Source organism: Solea senegalensis, linkage group LG15 (assembly GCF_019176455.1).
Source record: "Solea senegalensis isolate Sse05_10M linkage group LG15, IFAPA_SoseM_1, whole genome shotgun sequence".
NCBI lineage: Eukaryota > Metazoa > Chordata > Actinopteri > Pleuronectiformes > Soleidae > Solea > Solea senegalensis.
The window spans coordinates 7435462-7454004 of NC_058035.1; the positions used below are offsets into that span (position 1 = coordinate 7435462).

The 18543-nt window shown below is 41.9% G+C and overlaps 2 protein-coding genes across 8 annotated transcripts in view; both read right to left on the bottom strand.

Annotated features, from left to right (window-relative positions):
- Window positions 1–2260: 2260 nt before the first annotated feature.
- zmp:0000000760 (collagen alpha-1(IX) chain) lies at window positions 2261–14654 on the bottom strand. Its single transcript, XM_044045076.1, has 27 exons — window positions 14524–14654; window positions 13979–14093; window positions 12613–12736; window positions 11228–11621; window positions 11057–11134; window positions 10878–10973; window positions 10730–10783; window positions 8681–8734; window positions 8522–8575; window positions 8387–8440; window positions 8192–8245; window positions 8050–8103; window positions 7908–7961; window positions 7495–7548; window positions 7348–7392; window positions 7212–7265; window positions 7067–7120; window positions 6922–6975; window positions 6712–6783; window positions 6597–6632; window positions 5455–5499; window positions 5326–5358; window positions 4803–4949; window positions 4182–4358; window positions 3442–3532; window positions 3034–3111; window positions 2261–2744 (listed from the first exon to the last, which is right to left on the bottom strand). Exons 2-27 carry the CDS (start codon window positions 14055–14057, stop codon window positions 2527–2529), a joined length of 2307 nt encoding a protein of 768 aa, XP_043901011.1. The 5' UTR covers window positions 14058–14093; window positions 14524–14654; the 3' UTR covers window positions 2261–2526.
- A 1163-nt stretch (window positions 14655–15817) lies between these two features.
- The window catches only part of dst (dystonin), a 96100-nt gene continuing 93374 nt past the window's right edge, over window positions 15818–18543 (bottom strand). For 6 of the 7 annotated variants that reach the window (XM_044045314.1, XM_044045320.1, XM_044045316.1 and 3 more), the window contains 4 exons: window positions 18019–18209; window positions 17671–17781; window positions 17133–17259; window positions 15818–16891 (listed from right to left, as the gene is read on the bottom strand). In XM_044045314.1, coding sequence (XP_043901249.1) covers window positions 16635–16891; window positions 17133–17259; window positions 17671–17781; window positions 18019–18209 — 686 coding nt within the window. In that variant the 3' untranslated portion in view covers window positions 15818–16634. The remainder of the gene's footprint in view (window positions 16892–17132; window positions 17260–17670; window positions 17782–18018; window positions 18210–18543) is intronic. The other variant, XM_044045321.1, reaches the window with a different exon arrangement.

Genomic DNA, 18543 nt, shown 5'->3' on the forward strand with positions numbered 1-18543 from the left:
AGATGCATTTTTTTGACGTAAAATTTTGCACTTAAATTTGACAGTGATCCTGACAACATTAATGACTCGCAGGGTATTTAACTATTATTAACCTATTTTTCGGAAAGAAAAAGGTTGCATTCACTGTCTCGTATCATATTAGCACTTGCAACTGTTGTTTGACACAAACTTACATTGCATATTCTCAGCGGGTAAAGTTGCTCAGAGTTTTTTTTTTTATTTATGAAGAGGCAACACGATAAAACGCTGTTGCTGTCCAGCGGCAATTTGTTCTGTCAATAAAATAAAACATGTGACTGCAATAAAAATCTGTCAGTATAAACAATTCTACAATTAGACAGAACATCCCCAGCCCCTGCTCACTTTCACTTCTACAAAACACAGCCACACGTTTGGATTATTACGTACATCATGCAGCATTAACAGTATCTGGCAGTTTGTCTGAAATGTTTTAACGAACTGCCTGAGGAAAGCATAAAGCCTCTCTGTCTAATATGTCCTCTGATTCTGTGCCACCACTTTGAAACTCTGCAGCACTGGGGTTTTTTAATCAGCTCACATTAAGCATATTTATCATGATCACTGGTATGGTCTGCCACAGAGATAAATACTGAGCTCGTCTGAAGCAAGTGGTTGAGAGCAGAGAGAAAATTTGGAGGATAATCCTGTATTAGCAATATTTTCCATGACAGAGGTAGCCATAGCGTCCTTTGATGGAACAAAACAGAGCAGCATGGCACACATGATGCTGCAGAGGCGTGGAGGATGATGAGCCACAGTCAAAGAGCTTCAATGAATGGGAAAGACAGTGAGGACAGCCACACATAGAGCTCGCACTGTGTTTTTTTTCAGAGGGGTTTCTCCATTAGATTTGAGCTGTGGAAAACACGTAATAATTTTTACGCAACTGATTTAGTCTGTTCCTGGCAGCAGAGAGGCTGGAGCCCATCCCAGCATTCATCGATCACAAAGCAGGGAAATGCCCTGGACAGGGCGTTGACCGATTGCTCAGCCTAACCAGACAGAAAGGCATGGTGGCACTTCACTCCCTTGAGCAAATTAGATTCTCCGTTCCCATTGAGCAGCTGGTTTCTTATCTGGAAAAGTCCACTCCGGCCAGGAATCAAACTAAATCTGTGCCAAGACACAGCAATGCTACAGCAGCGTCCACCGAGCTGCCATGTCGGAAACAGTGCCGTTAGTGTCATTGTTTGTCCTCATTGCTACAACAAATAATGAAAACAAAAAGTAAAAACTAATGTGGGGTCGTTAACCTTTCTGTTGACATTTAAATCCATTTTTAATCCCAGAACGGAACTTTAAGATTTGAAAGCTCTTCCCACAGCACTTTTGCCTTTGCAGCGAGGACCCAGTGTAGAAAAAGGGCCTTTCTGCATGGAGTTTGCATGTTCTCCCCGTGTGTGCGTGGGCTATTCTCCAGGTTCTCACAGTCCAAAACCATGCAGATTTGGAGATTAAGCAAATTGGACACTATATTGACCATAAGTGTGAGTGTGAGAGTGAATGGTTGTTTGTCTATATTATCATATCTATATATATATATATATACATATATACATACATTTATCTATATTATCCTGTGTGAACTGTCTTTCACACTATGTCAGATAGGATTGACACCAGTGCCCCCACGACCCCCATGTGGAAGATAAAGTGCTAGAGGATGAATAAATAAATGAAGCTCTTACCACACCTTGGAGAAAAGCTAGAAAAAAACACATGTATATCATATGAGGTTCTGAGTCCAATACTTAAATAACAAAACACGATGCATCGTTGCACAACTGTGGTGAGGTAGAATTTGTGCATCAAGTGACACTTTTCCAGAGAGTGACTTTTATATAGTTTTACTGGTGACATTGCTCCTTTAGATGCATCGAGATTAGCATTAGGTGGTAAATAAAACAATATCTGAAATGTGCACCATCCCATCCATCCAGCGTCTACCTCTTTATCCTCCCAGGGTCGTGGATCACTGGAGCCAATCCCAGCTGCTACAGGGGGGAAAAGCAGGGTCACACGCTGGACAGGTCGCCAGTCCATCACAGGGCAATTTAGTGTTTTCAGTTAACCTCGGAGAATACCCGCACACACACAAGGAGAACGTGCAAACTCCATGCAGAATTTTAAATTCAACCAAATAGAAGGAAAGTGTAATATATTCTGTATGGTTAACAACACAATATAGAACAAAAATATCTCTCATTTTATAACAAAAATCTAAATAAAACAAAATCAATGAGTTTTGTGTTTTTATTATAAAGAACGGGTGTTTCAAGACAACTCAGAATGAAATCTATCAAATAAAAATGTTGGTGTTTTTACACAAATGTATTCTGTTACCACTCAAGTAGGTGTTGTCGTTGTCACCAGATGTTCAGTTCGAGTTTTGGTTGCATATTTACATGGAAATGTCAATTTATTTGAACAATCACATATTAACAAGAACATTGTATCGGGTTTTCCTCCTTTAAGCTCACTCTCACTGTCCAGACGCTTGTTCCTCTACGGGCGATTCCTCTGTCTGCGTGGTGGTGGTGGTGCTGATGCTGGCTGAGGTATCGCACTGGGGACGTTGACCTGAGGACATCCAGATGTGACACAGACACCCGGAGGCCCTCTGAGACCTGGGTGACCCCCGAGTCCAGGCTGACCTCTGTGTCCCCTCTCACCCTGCTTGCCTGGCTGGCCATTAAACGCTCTGCCAGCTCGCCCACGTTGACCTGTGATAGAAGAGGAAAGCGGTGTTTAGGCTTCAGACGTCCCTGCTGAGTAAGAGTAAGTTAACACGTGGTTGGTTCCAAGAAAAGAGTCTTTCCTGAGAAAACTGTTTCATTTCTGGCAAATAAGAGACGTCTATTACAGTCACACGTCTCCTCCATTTCTCTGAAACACAGACTCAGCTGAATATGGTTTGAACGAAGTTGCTCAGAACCAGGTTTGGAAACAGTTCAAGACTCATTTTAAATTTAGCTGAGTCAAATGACATTAAATGGTGGAAGATGAAATTACCCTGTGGTCCCTGATCTCCAGTGTAACCAGGTAGGCCATTACCCTTGGCTCCTTTGTCACCTTTTTCGCCCGTGTCACCTAGAAGACAGACAGACAGACAGACAGACAGACGCATACACACTCTTATTTTAACAGGAACGGCAGGCAGTTTTCCCAAGAACACATCTTTCAAGCTGATGAACACAAGTGTGACATCATGTTCACATGTTAGCCAATGCTGCTGTACAGTATTTTAATCAACAGTGTCATATATGTGGTTAATGATTATTTTTTTGTTCCCAGTGGTGGAATACGTTATTCATACCAAATGAAGTATTGAAACATCATGTTTCCGTTATTCTAAAACAAGCTCTGGTGAATTATAGCTAGTTCATAATCATGTTGATGAACCACGTTTGTTTTTCACACCTCTTTCTCCCTTTCGTCCAGTCTCTCCAGCTTCTCCATAGAATCCCTGTGCACCCACTTCTCCATCAACACCATCAATACCAGAGTCACCCTGACAACATCATCAATAGGAAAATACACCATTAATCTCTTGTGTGTTTTCAGTGCAAATATTGCATGACTTTAGATTCCAACAACCTCTGACCAGCTCTGTTAAAAACAAGATTTCTTTTTTGGTAAGTCGGAAAAACATTGCACAGTAATGGTACATCTCTTAAAACACCACAACGTGAGGCTTACTGGCCATAATCTAATGAAGTAAAATATTTATTATAATAATGGCTTTAAGAGCATTTATCAGTGTGACGTTTTCAAATTCGTCTCTACGCTATATAATCGCGTGGAAAAGGCTCCAAAAACCATTCAACACAGTTCAAGTGTCTAGCCTGTGACTCCTTATTTGTCCTCACAGAGACGTGGAAAGTCGTAATGTTTTCATTCCAGGCTTTTGTGCCAAATACTCAAGGCTCTGCTCGTCCAGTCTAGACCCTTGCACTGTGTTTGCATTTCATTCAGCCAGGGAGACAAACACAGACAATGTATGGAGAATTTACTGAGCACCACCAGCGTGTTTTAGCTGAAGGTCTGCAGGAGGAGGAGGAGCCACATGAAGCAACGGTTTTACAAATGCAAAGGCCCCTTGAGTGGAATGCAGGCTGATTATCTTTTGCAACATCATGACTAAAACTATAAAAACTCACAGGAGGTCCGGGGGGTCCTTTCTGTCCCGGGGAACCAGGGGGACCCTTGGGAACGTCCCCGTAAAGAGGGCAAACTGCAGCACATGTCCTCTTCACTGAGTTGGCAAAGGTGGACATCTGCTCCAGCACAACTTTCTTGCAAACCTCGATCACATGTTGCGCAGAGAGGGTCGGACCCTGTGTGACAAATCATGAGCACATCCATCAGTGGAGGTGACCCAAATGTTGCACATGCAGCATTTAGTATTACAGGGCAGGGCCTGCTGGAGCAGTGGCTGCCTCACAGAGGAAAAAACAAATGCATCCAACAATATTTCCTCAGGCTCATTGTGGATTTATAGCCACACTAAAAAAAATCCCTTGCTGTGAGTCACAACTGACTACATGTCTAATGAGAAAGTGTTTAAATGCATGTGTACTGGTCAGCAACATTTCAAGTGCACTTAATTACTCTGCTGTTTCTGTGCCATCCTTCGTGAAGGCAGATGTTACAGCCAGTTGAAGCATAAATTGAGGAGCAGTTCTTTCTATTACAATTAAAGTAAGTATAACTTTAAATGGTGACATCAGCAAAACAAACAAACAAACAAAAAAACATTCAAGGTCTGGTATTTTACTTACTGGTGGTCCTGGGGGTCCCCGAAAACCATCTGGTCCTCCTTCACCTCGATTCCCCTTGACTCCAACACTACCTGAACGTCCAGACAGGCCCGCCGGGCCACGCTTCCCCCGTCCACCCTGGGGTCCCTGCTCCCCCCTGTCTCCAACCTACAGAACAGGTTAACAGCTTCAGCAGGACTGAGTCTCAGGACACAGACATTCAGTCGCACATCCATCAGAAGGCAAAGGGAAATCAGCGTCCAGTGAACTGGAAGACGCATAAGTGTTCAAGTGAAATGTCATTAAGATAAGAATAAATACTAGTTAACACAAATGCCAAGAGGACACAGTGAAATGACTGAGAGGACAAACTTGTAAATGTTCAAGTTAGACAAAAATGAACAATGGAGAAATGTTTGATATTTTGATCCAGTGGTGGGTGTGACTATCACATCTACAGATGCCTGAAATATGTTGGGAATGTCATCTGATGCACTGGTATTAGATTTTTCTGACTATTCAGTCAGACAGTATCACAGCTCACCTTTCCTTTTGGACCCTTCACTCCATTTTCTCCCTATGAAAAAAAGAAATTTGTGTTGAGACAAAAAAAAAAAAAAATAGCCAGGAGGAAATAATGATGAAAGGAGATGATTAAATAAGCAGCACCTACCTTTGCACCTTTGACTCCTTGGGTTCCCTGGATTCCCGTGTCACCCTGTGCAAGGCGGATTTAAAAATACAGGGTTAGGAAACTTGCAATCCTGATACTTGCTATGTCAGGGTTTCACAGGTGTTCTGCGTTATGATTTGTTTCTCCAAAGGAAACATGAGCAACACAATCAACATACTGTAAGTCGCAGTCGCCTCTTGATTACCGATTGTTCACCTGTGCAGTGGATTTTGAAATTTGGATTCTGGATCTGTTATTGTTCCTGTGTCTTTACCTTCTGGATGGAATCATTCATTGTTGTACTTGCAGGTGGCACTTACAGCAGAAGTTGTCAAATCTCCAAAAAAAGACTTACTGATGTGTCTACTGCTCACTCGTAGACGGTGTTCTTTGCATTTGCTAATGGGCCACCAGGAACCTCTCAGTTCATTTTTAATTTCCAATGGGAAAATACATGTCTGGAGACCACGCGGTGGAGATCAAGACCAGTTTGAATTAGTGGTGTGATCCAACCCATGAGTGCATCAGCATGTGAAAACGATCTCCTAATCTATACTTCTGACATTCTACTTATTTACAACAGTAAACATCACAGACAATCTGGATAATTGTGAACTTACTTCCGCTGCAGTTTCTGTTTTTAAATCTGATTTGTTTACTCTACAGCATGTCCCCAAAACATAAACAGCTGAAAAGTGGTTTCTGGGGGAAAAGTTGCCCCTTTAATCAGCATGGGATTCTCTGTAAACACCAAAAACAGGTCCTGGGGGGGGAGTTCAGCATGAGTTGTGACACCCCCATCCAGATGGGCAGCACAGGAAAGACTTACGCTAATATGACAGCTCTTGGAGGCCACCATGAATTATTTATTCTACCACATCACTGTGGTTCATGTGTTTACAATCAGATGACACCGGGTGACAATATAGTGACCAAAGGAATGGCTTAGTGAGCAACATTAAGATATATCGTACGAGACCTTTCATGCTAAACAAGTTCCAAATGTTTGGAGGAAAACACCGTTCAAAAACAAAATTGAAATTTTGAGAGGGCAGCAAATAATGATTGAGTAGCTGCAGTGATGCAGCCATTGACTAATATCAATTTCTATCTTTATTGGCTGATGGATGAGGATGGATTACCTTGGCCCCTGCTTTTCCAGGTACACCCACATGTCCCTGTGAAGACATGACAAGATTTTAAAAAAAGAACACAAAGTGTTTGAAAGAGTTTAGAAAATTCATCTGGAGCACTTACAGTCGGTCCCGGTGGGCCAATAAATCCAGGTCTTCCTGGCTTCCCTGCAGAACCCTTGAAACCTCTTGGGCCCTCGAAGGATAAAACATTTATTAAACCGACCGAAGGGACTGCTTCATTTTTAGCTTTCCTTTAACATGGCAAACGACTTTATGTGCACAATTTATGTGTGTGTCCTGCGTGATTGCAGTGCCTGAAAAAGCGACTTACAGTTTGGCCTTGGGGACCCATTTCTCCTGGTGGCCCAAGGGTGCCTTTCTCCCCCTGTGAAAAACACAAATGGCAACAAGTGAATCCGGCAAAAACAACACATTTTTACATTTCTACACAAAACCAAACACGATCAGTGAGTTACCTTCCTTCCAGCTCGTCCACTTTTTCCACTAAGCCCCTGTGGACCCTGATACGCCTGCGAGCAAGAGATGACACTTACGTTGAGACATGCACACTGTTTTCATATTTTCTTACACAAAGACACCATTATATGCAAAATATAATACCTCTATTCCTGAATCGCCATCTCTGCCAGGTAAACCGGGATCACCAGTAATGCCCTAGGGAGACACTGTGATTAGTATAACACAGACTAATTATGTTATGTGACGCAGTACAGCATGTGAGCCGGAGGTGAATTACCTTCACCCCGATGGTGCCAACTCTGCCCACAGGACCTTGGAGCCCCTAATTTCCAGGCAAAAATGATCAGTCTTTGTATCAACATTAAAAAAGAAAACGTGTTGTTTGAAAATCTTCACATTATTGTGATTATCTTGTGACACATACTGGCTTCCCCTTCTCTCCAGGAGTTCCTCTCTCTCCGGGATCTCCCACAATACCCTGTCAAATTATAATCGAAAGCAACAGAGGTTCCAATTACACATTGGCATCGCGATGAGCAGGCAGCCTTCTTTAATAGCGTAGGTTATCGTTGTGGGTGAAGCTCTTCTTGCAGTGACTCATCAGTGTGCGATATACTTCAAGTCCTCGCGTCTGAGCCAAAATCCAGCCACATGTTCTAACAGTGTTTATGGAGACGGCACAAAAGCCAAAAACATAGCGTCTTTTCCAGTGTTTTGCCACATTCAAATGATTTACTGGCTGTGTGTGGTCACATTAGGGGATTTCGAAGGTAGAATTAAAAAAGTACAGAATTATAAAACTCTTGTTACACATTTGGGAATCCCGGTAAAACCCACCTGCTTTCCTCTGGGCCCAGGACGCCCTGTTGCACCATAAGTCCCTTTATTTCCCTAAATAGAAAAGAAAAAAAACAATGGTGGAGTTAAATTACAGTATTCAAAGACGAAAGAAGACACAGAGAGAATGAAATAGGAATACCTTGACTCCCAGGAACCCAGGAATTCCTTCATATCCTTTTTCGCCTTTAGCACCCTTGATGGAGGCCAAAATGTTAATAATACAGTAATTACATAATCACTTTCTAAAAGGATGCACCGCTAAGTGTGCAAGGTTAACTTACAACATCTCCTGGGTTCCCAGTCTCTCCAATGTCTCCGGGTGGTCCACGAACTCCCTGTCATTACAGTCAACATGTCAACATTAATTCCTTTGAGTTATTCACAAAGTCGTTAGAAAAAAAGTCACCAAACTTTGCCCTCAAATCCAATGAAATGTTTGGAACCTTATTAAACAGGAACCAAGTGGGGATGTTTACCTTGAACCCTGCCGCTCCTCCCAGTCCTTTCAGCCCCTTAGGACCTCTGTCTCCCTGTTAACGCAACAGCTCATTAATACACATGTGTAAGATTTCATGGTAAAGAAAATGATTAATTTGAGCGCAATAAATTACCACTTGGCCCCAGAGTCCTCTCATTCCTTTCTCGCCTTTGATTCCTTCTTCCCCCTGAGGATGTGTGAGTAAAGTTTCATTATGCCCATTGAGAACAAGCCAAACGTACAGTGTGTGTGCGCCAAGACAGTGCAGCATCTACCGTATGGACAATCTTACTTTTGGGCCTGGCTCACCAACGTTGCCATTGTCTCCCGTGACTCCCCTGATCCCCTGCAAACAAACAAAAACCTGCTTGTTTTTTCTTTTGTTTTTTTGGCACCAGCATGTAAAATGTCAACTTAAGAGCAGGCGGACCTGAGCAATTAAACGTTTAATGCATGGACATGTTCTTTAATAACACAACATACGGTCCAAAGTGAACAAAATCGAGCCCCCAGAATGTCTAGTGCTAATCAACACAATCTGTTTCAGCGGCGCACAAAACTGCACCGTAACAAAAGTTGTTGCTTTTTTTTTCCTTAAACAAAGATTGTTGTTTAGCACACATCCCTGCTAAAACCACAATTATTGTTTTTGAACAATGTAAATGAAAGGCAACGAGCTCTAAAATGACCACAGTTCGGTTAAATTGTTTTCCGTCGACACGGGAAAAACACGAAAAGTGAGAAAAATGTTGAGTTAGGTGACACTAATGAGCTTCTGTGTTCCAGACTGTGCGCTATGCTCACGAGCTCCTGGAGCTTTGTTTGTAGTGACAAATCTGCACATCTTAAAACACAAGCTGTAAAAAAAAACAAAAAAACTGCCGTTTCTGTCACACTAGTGGAGAATAAACACCGAACTCTTTCAGCAGGGTTTAAGACACATTATCAATACAACACCATGGCCCAGTACTGTTTGCACACATGCTGACTTCCTCGGTAGTAAAGGGATGAGTGTTTTCCAGATGGCTGTATTTCACTGTCAACAAACAGATCAAACTACACCAGGATGCCTTTGTGTTGTCAGTTTATTTTCTCACCCGACACTGTTTTTAACGCAGCATCAGCTGGACACAGGCTAACCTCAGAAATGGCCGACAGTACGGCGAGAGGCATGACCGTGAACTTTACGACGACTCTACGGCGGGGTATAGCCCCGAGGAGGAGAGAGACCACCCACCACCTGAGATGGCCAGTTGGTATCTGTGCCAGGAAATGCCCTCCGCCGATGCCAGCAGGGGCGGAGATCAACATGTCGGGGCGCTGTGTGATTCACAGCCTGGCAGGAGGTCAAAACTCTAACAAGTTACACAAGGCAGATTCCCAGATGAGCTACAGCTGCAGTTCACTACATGAATATGTAGCACATACAGCTCTGGAAATGTGCTCTGAATGCTCAGTACAAAGCTCTACAGGCACACATTTGTGTATGCTCAGTCAGCATGGGGGACTTCCTTAAGTGCAAAGGGCATGTTAAATACTAAAACATGTGAATTTAAAAAAACACGTCCTCTTGCACCAGGTCTCCTCTATCCTAACACTAACTAATAAGCATCAAAGAGATTAACAAGTTGTGAATTTAAAGTGGAAATAATCAGCAGTCTGCGGCTCCCCAGAGCATGCAAACGTATGTGTAGTTTTACTTAGTTCAGAATACTTTATGCTAATGATCATTTTCTCCAACAGCTCCCCTCTTTCACAATCGGGTTCCCCTGTGGTGAATTAATAAGCCCGATCCATAAAAAAAATCAAACCAGATTTCACACAACAGTCAAGCACTCACAGTGCCACTCGTTGCTCGACCCTTGGAGGGCATGGCTTATTGCTCAACCGCCTGGTTTTCCTGTGTGTGGGATTCATTACATTTGGCTCAGTGTCTTCCGAAGGAAAAGCGAAGCCGCGACAGTTCCTGTGATCCTCCGCCAGTCTGAGTTAAAGTCTATATTCTAAAACAGAAGATCCTGTGTTTGATGCAAATGGTTATTTCAGAACTACAAAAACAAATTTATTGTCACATCTGTATCGCCTTTGTGTGTCTCTTGGCCTCCTCCCTCAGACTTTCTTTTGCAGAGCGCACATGAGATTTCAACCTCTGAAAGGAGCCCCTGTGTTTACTATCACTGATTTGTTTCCATTCTGTTCCGTCTCTGTTGTACTTCCACTGCTACTTTTCCACAGCTTCAGTGCTGTCTCACAAATGAAGGTTTTACAATTGAGTTTGCGTTTCTTACATAAGGTTTTCATATTTGCAGGACTGAGAGGCGTATTGTGTTGTTTGTTTTACCCAGTTTCCTTGTCTTCCTTGCTCTCCGGGTTTCCCTGCAAGACCTATGTGACCCTGAATAGAAGAAAGAGAAGAAAATGTCACGTCAGCTTGACTTATCAGTTGTTCAGCCATGTTCAGCCAGGTTTCACAGTGCAGGTTCATTCACCTTTGGCCCTGGAGGTCCCTGAATGCCGGGTTGTCCGTGCACACATTTGCAAGATGCTCTTCCACCTACGAGACCGATCTCTGCATACCCCCCACACTGGAAAAAGAGATTGGTTTTAAAACGTGAAACATATCTGTGAGAAGAGGGAGGAAAACAATGTTGAATCATAGGTGACTCACCACACTGGAGAGCTCACAGCAGCCCTCCGAATAAGCCTGCTCCGGGTCACATGACACATCCATCTGCTGGAGGTCCACCTAGAAGGACAGCGGAGATCAATTTAAGGTTGTAATTCAATTCAGGAACTTGAACAAAAAAACACACACAAAAAATCCAAGCTGTCAACATACAGACACAGAGCGATCTCCTGCAGCTCGTTTGACAATGGTGGTGTATCCTCTGCGGAGGACTGGCCTGGATTCCTCAATGGCCTCCACACTGACCTCTTCACAGTCTATCAGCAGCTTCACGTGTCTGCCCTTCACACTCAGTGCCAACTTGTGCCACTCTCCGTCAAACAGTTTCCCCACACCGTGGAAGGTCCTCAGCATCTGGCTCCCACGGGGACCGGCGTAGAAGAAGTCTAAAGAGCGCGCGTCGCCGTGGAAACGCAGGCCGACTTGCTCTCGTCCGTCAGGGTCGCTGACCTGCCACAGGTTCCAGGACCGCTTCGCAGTGTCCTTGGTCACCTTAAATGTTGCAATGACCGAGTAGTCAGAGGGAAGGCCATCTGGATACACGTCACTGTGGAACAAGAGGGGGGGTGCTGGATAAAATCATACAGAGGCTGCTTTCTTCACAAAGGAACAGTCACAGGCTTTTGTGGCAACATAAGGGTTTTATTTGAGATTTCATGCTCAAATCCCCTATTGACATGTGATGATTTTTCGGTGAAAATAAATGACTTTATTTTTGGCATTCTGTGTTGATTTATGAGCAAAACACAAAAGCCACTAAACTTTTTAAATGTAATATTTTCAGGTAAAACAAAAGCTCTGTTAGGCTGCATTGCGCTATAGTGTTCATGCCGACACTGCTGTCCACAGAGTGAGGCTGCTATTTTCCCTACAGTAGGGAAACGGTAGTGTCTTTTACAATTGTCATAAAGTCAATGCATTTGTTGGCAAGCCAGGAATATGAGTGAACTCTGAAGCGTGTGTTCTGACCACAACGTTTTATGCTAACATGATTACGTAGTTGTATTATTCACGACATCAGAAACAAAAACTACACAACTTTCCTTTAGAGTCTCGTGTCACAGCGGATCATTCCCAGGCTGTACTGAGGAGGTGTTTTACATCAAGGCTGATGGAGGCGAGGAGGAGCCTCAACAGAAGTTACATACAGGAGCTTTATGTTCTCTAACAGGTAAATGTGGCACGGGTGTTAAAAGGTGTGTGCTTAGACCCACAAGTGACAGTGATGTCACAGTTTATTGACACATTTATTCCTCACCATAGTTTCACTATATAATAACTCATCTCTGTCTGACAGATAGAACTCAGGACACTCTCTCCCAGTTCTACTACTACACTGCGATTTGTTTAGACTAATAATTGCACTAATATACCAGCATTCAGTTTATACTTTCATATGTTTATATATGGTTCTACCATTTAAGGTACCATATATTCTTATGTTCTATCCCTGATGTCTAATGCTGCTGTAACAGAACAATTTCCCAGTCTGAGATCAACACATGATGCGTATGTATCTATAGAGTGAAACACTGTACCTCATGGTCTTGCGTAGATGGATGGAGGGGTTGACGCGGTATGCCACCGCCTCGGGTTGAGAGCCATCCACCCTCCTCACTCCTCTCGACTCAGGCACACGGAACTCTTCCAGGAGATTATAACCTCACAGTACAAACACTGAGCTTAGTTTCACATCGCAGTGATTAAGCATCAAAGGAGCTGGACAAGGTCGAAATCCACATGCCAGCACCAATATCGCCGAGTCTTTAAATAACTGCATCAATCACTGTCATTTACACTGCCGTCTATTCACAGGTATAATGAGGTCCTTTTTCAAAGCCCATTAACATGTATGAAAACAGTGTTTATTTTCCTCGGGTGAATTTGGCTTCTAAATTTAAAGGTTCTGCCGTAAGAATGAGATCAGCAGAACTGTGTTTCCTGTGAAGTCGACATGTGGATAAAAGCTGGTGCGAGTGATTCGAGTGGGGGGGAAAAAAAATCAGTCAATAACATCTCTACAACTGTGACCTAGAGTAGCATGTTATCATTTAGTCTGTCTATGCTGTCTGTAACTGAAACCCACAGTTTTGGCTCAGTGCAAACAAGTGTTTCTGTAATGCTCTGCAGTCAGTGGGTCAGAAATACTCGACTCTATATACAATTTCACCAGTTCACTGAGGGAACTACACCGGAGGTAGAAAATACCTTTTCACTGATGAATTTATGGTAACTCTGTTTCAAAGGCGCTCTTTGAAACTCTCTTCTCTCTCACTCACTCTCTATCTCACACACACACACACACACAGCTTAACCCCAGCATGACCCTAAGCGTGCAGACTGTAAACTGAATGAAGCAGCACTGGGAAATATGACACTGGGTTGTCTGCTGGGAAGACAAATAATAGAAAGAATAGACCATGAACTGACAAACACTGTCATCTGCTGGCTGTGGGGCTGTAGTGTTTGACCCAGGAAAGAGATTAGAAACATAGGAGCAACACGATTACAGAATGTTATAGAATGTGACATTAGACTTAACAATATATATTTTTTTCTGTTAAAGGAAAACATGACAAATGATTTCCACTCTGTTTTAAATGAGAATGCCAATTGTCTTAGTGCTGGTTTTCTTTTGGGTATGGCACTTTGGATGTTGACTGTGTTATTCTGCTTATCTGTTCAGATGATATTTTAACATGTTATTCATTATACTTGCAAATTTAAGTCTAACAGAGTATGTTTGGTGAGTAACGAAAAACGAAATGATAAAGGATAAATATATATATATACACAGAACCTGCATATTGTATGTCTGAAGATCCAGATTTATTTCTAAGCAGCGGGAAATGTGATCAATAGTATAGAGTCCTCAACTGAGCATGAGGGAATCCATATACTTACTTGGTAACTGTTGACAGTGGGTCAGTCCAAAGAAGACAAAGAGAGCTGCAAACACCAGCGAACCTTTCAATGCTGGCATTTTCAAATTTTGAATATCAGGGGGCGCTACAAGTGCCTACAGTATAGAAGAGGAGATAAATCAGTTATTAAATAAACAAGTATATAAAGTGGTTTAGTTGTACAGGTTATGCGAATGTGTTACACAACTCTTCATTTCAACTGTATACACTATAGCTGCAGAAGTAAAGATGAAAGAAACATTGAAGAAAAATAATAATTCTTATTTAAAATAATAAAACCAACCCAATGGGTAAAGATGTTTCATTTGAACTCATTTTAAAAATCAAATATTGTAATTATTTGATAGTAACCATCATATACATTGTGTGTATTCAAGTTATCATTTAAATTATACATACACTAATATGCCATGTCCTGTTTGCTGAGCAACACGACATCATAAGACAGTCTGAATATACTGTATATCATGAGCCACTTATTTTATACAATTAAAAGAGAGCAGAACATTTATTAGAAATACTCACATATTCTTGAACAAAATAAATAAAGAGTCCCGTGGCTCCTGTTTGGATCTCTCCTAGCTCCTGGTGTGAAGAGATATCCACTCTCTAAAGTGCCATCTCCGGGCCACTGCTGGAGCTGAACAGGAGGACCATTCACACAGGAAGCTCTGGATCTCACATGCGCCTGATCCCTGAGCTCCACTCCACCTTTGGTCCCCAAGGGAACTGTCTCTTCTCATAGGTCAGTTACACCTACAGTCAGTGCAGGATACCGCAGTCCAGCCAGCGCTGTCATCATATCAAGGTAATGCAGGTGAACACAGCAGGTGCTTTCAGACTAGTATCTCAAGCAAGTCCAGTCGCCAGCAGGTAACTACAGGAGATCAATGTAGAAGAATCGGTGTATCATGTTTTGTGCAGTGTTTTGGTGATGTTTTCATTCAAGATTGTGTATAATCTGCCGAGTCGCCCTGAGAGAAAGATGTAGTATGTCACATCTAAACACAAGACGCTCTGCAAACATTCCACCCCAGAGAAAACCACACCTGCAATCTAAAGCATCACACTGGATTGGGCTGCAGAGGAAATGTGGTTAAAGGACATGAAACTTTAAAGTTAAAACATTTGAAAAAAACCTGCAAAATGATGTATTTATAAAGCAAAGTTGATTTGATAAGATCTTTCTGACAGATGAGCCATTTTCCATTTACTGAAATCTGTGGGATGTGGTGACTTCTTATCCATTAGCTTGGTGCATTTTAATAAAGTGAAAGATGTTGGAGACAAAGAAGGAGAAAAGGCTGGGGTGTAATTTAACAATCTCAACATTTAACATGATTGACTTGTTTACCACTCTGGCTAAACTTGGTGGAAATAAATTGCTAGTTAATGTGTGAAAATAAGAAACATACAAGATTTGAAGGCATTTTGGTCATAAACCAATACATTCTCACCTGACGGCTGTGCTGTATGACAAGCTTAGGGATTCCTCCTCTAGAAATCTGGAAAAAATCAGTATGAATGTTTGTAACAAGCCATTGAGGAAAGTCATCGGGAAATATTTCACTGGTTGTTAAAATGTTGCTGTTGGCACGAGATATATCAGGTGATCTCCGAAACATCACAGTAATCCATCAAATGTCATTTTCAATAACTGTCAGGAAAGCATGTTACCATTTTTTTTTCTTGTCTGATACAATAACGCTCCAATACAATCATAATTACAGAGAACTTTTTTTTTCTTCTTCTTTACCAGAATTTAACAGACACCAATACTGATTAACAACAGGCTACGAAAGCAGTCAAGCAGAGAGGATTGCGTGGTTCACACCAGTTCCCTGGTGGCTTTCTGCAAGCAGGTTTATTACAAAGTAATGTTACAGTAACAATTTCAGCTCTACCGAAATTAAACACACATTGACATAGATGTGCACGACAACGTCTACGTGAAGTGGCACCTCGTCGAGGCCATTGCACACGCTGCTGCGCAGTGATCAAACGAAACGAGGAGAGCAGCTGCTGACTGACAAACAAACAAACAAACAGGACTTGAAAGCTTCATGATTACGAGGTTTCTGCTACTTGTTTTAAATAGTGTTTTTCAAAGGTTTCTGCAGTGCTTACAGGGGTTTTCTTTGTAGTATATTGCATTGCCCTTTAAATGCATGTTGGCAGTATTATCATAGCACTTAAATAGTTAATTGCAGTGCCTGAAATGGTACCATAATGTACCATCTACTCCAAACATCAGCATACATTAATTACAGTCTATTCAGTAACTCTCAGCACTATCCTGCGTGTTGTCCTTCATTAGTGTGTAGAAATGTAAGTTAACAGTACAACATAGTCATACCCAGGTTTTCTAGTGTTCTTCAAACCTCTACAGGTTTTTATCGTCAATAAAATAAAATACAACAAAATCAAATTGACATTTCTTTTTCACAAAAATAAAATACATGAAAAAAAAAAAACACTATCCATTCTCACATAAAATTAAAACCATATTGCCTCTCGACAGAATATCTTACATCTTCGCAAACAATTTAAATAACACTCAACACATTTGCAGTCTCTTAAGTTAGATATCTCCAGTGTCCTTTAGGTTTTTAGGGTTGTGTTTTCAAGGCCACCGACTATCGCTTGGATCCTTTGGCCAGTTTGCTCGTGGGAGTGGTTCTTCTTTGAGGAGTGGGGATCTTGGAGGGTTTTCCTCCGTGCTGGCGGGAAGCAGAGCGCGGAGTCGCTCTGCTGCTCTCGCCGACCGTCTCGGACACGTCCGAACACACGGACTGGATGTCCGAGATGTCAAAGTCGGAGGCGTCACTGCCTCTGCGGCTGCTTCCTCTGCTTCCGGCTTTACTTCCAGGTCGGCTGGAATTTTTTCTTGACTCTAGAAACAGTTAAACAGAAAAATATTCATTCTTGTTTTCATTTCATTTCATTTCAAACCATGATGTACTGTATATTATTATGTGTTTTATAAAGACATCGTTGGAGATGTGGATGTGTTGTGTCCCTACTACGTCCCTCTTCATTTTATAAATATAAATGGGTCATTTATTTTTAATTTACAAATACTTTCTGTCATTATAATAATAATTCCAACAATAGTACAGTTGTTTCGTACTCACCACCTAGAGTCTGTGCTCGAGCTTTCAGTACGGCAGCACTGATCAAGGTTCCCTCTTCGCTGGATTGAAATCCTTTACCTGACAAATAACCTGGAAGACGTAATTTGCTGCCTTGGACAGGTGTAATCTGTAAAGGACAGACCTTAATTTACTCCTTTTTATATAGAATTTGTAATGATTTGCAGAGAAATGTGCAGAAAAGATGCATGAATGAATGACAGAGTTAGTATTTGAAATACATGTTAAACCTGTAGAATTAGTAAAGCATCAAAGAGAGAGTTCATGCACGAATTTAACATCAACATGTTAATATCACAGCAGCATTAATGAAATAAACAGCCCAACAGTAAGAGAAGACATCAAATATTGTCGACCCAAGTGAAATCAAAGGAACTTAAAGATCAATATTTGTCCCAAGTGTTTCATGTTTCTCATCACAGAATAAAATTACAATCAGGAAGATTAAATAACCACACTCTGTTTTCATAGATATGCAGTAGTTTTCAGTTGGGTCTGACAGTTGTTTATGTGACTATACCTCTGAGGACGAAGTTTGGCTCCCAAAGGAGTCTGATGATTTAAGAGGAGTGGAGGTTTTGCTGTTTGTAAGCCAGGGCTTATCATAATTGCGGGTTATTTGTTGGGGAGTCTGGGAAACAATGGCAAATCAAAAGACAGATATGGATTCTCGAATCAAAAAAAAAAAAAATCACTAGATGAAAGGAGAACACACAAAACAACTGAACATGGAAATGATTGAATAACACAAACACAAAAATAATTAAGGCAGATGAATCAGAGTCAAATCACAGTGAGGGATGACCAATCTATGGAGTGAAAGGAGTAAAACCAAATCTGTCTCTCACGTCAGGGTGGATCCACTTACCTTGGGTGTACTGGTCGCTGCTGGGTTTGCTGGGCAAGGGCAGCTCTGACTGGAGGTGGACCTGTTTGGAGAAGCTCCTCTAGATGACGGCCGAGATCGCCGGCCTCGATAGCGGAAGCTCGCCATCACCTGGGTGGTGCCTTCTGGGAGGATGAACTTCTCTCGCAGCTCCAGGTTGGTTCTGCCTTTCGCTACAAAAATCACACTCAAGATGAGTCATGTTGGATAAATACAGATGAATATTTCTTTTTTTGTGGCGATGATAATAATGACGTGAGTTAACACTTCGGTTGGCTAAATATTTCCCAAAACTTTTCTGGAGGAGTCCTGGAAATAACCATGTAACGTTGTCCACAGGTGAGAAGGAAATTAATGTAAAAGCACTGCTCCATTTTAATGGAGTCATTTATTACAATGTTTATATAAATCGCCCCCCGAAGGTTAGCACTACTGTATGTCACACAGTGTTTTCCAGGGAACGTCTAACTAAAATAATAAGTACATAATCCTACTACTACTAACAAC

Bases quoted from the DNA above. Each gene is read 5' to 3' on its own strand.
- zmp:0000000760 (XM_044045076.1), bottom strand. From the start codon at position 14,057: ATGCCAGCATTGAAAGGTTCGCTGGTGTTTGCAGCTCTCTTTGTCTTC. The intron at 7,962-8,049 runs GTATTCCTATTT...TTTTCTATTTAG, and splicing joins CTGGGTTCCTGGGAGTCAAG to GGAAATAAAGGGACTTATGG. The intron at 6,633-6,711 runs GTAAGTGCTCCA...ATGTCTTCACAG, and splicing joins TTGGCCCACCGGGACCGACT to GGACATGTGGGTGTACCTGG.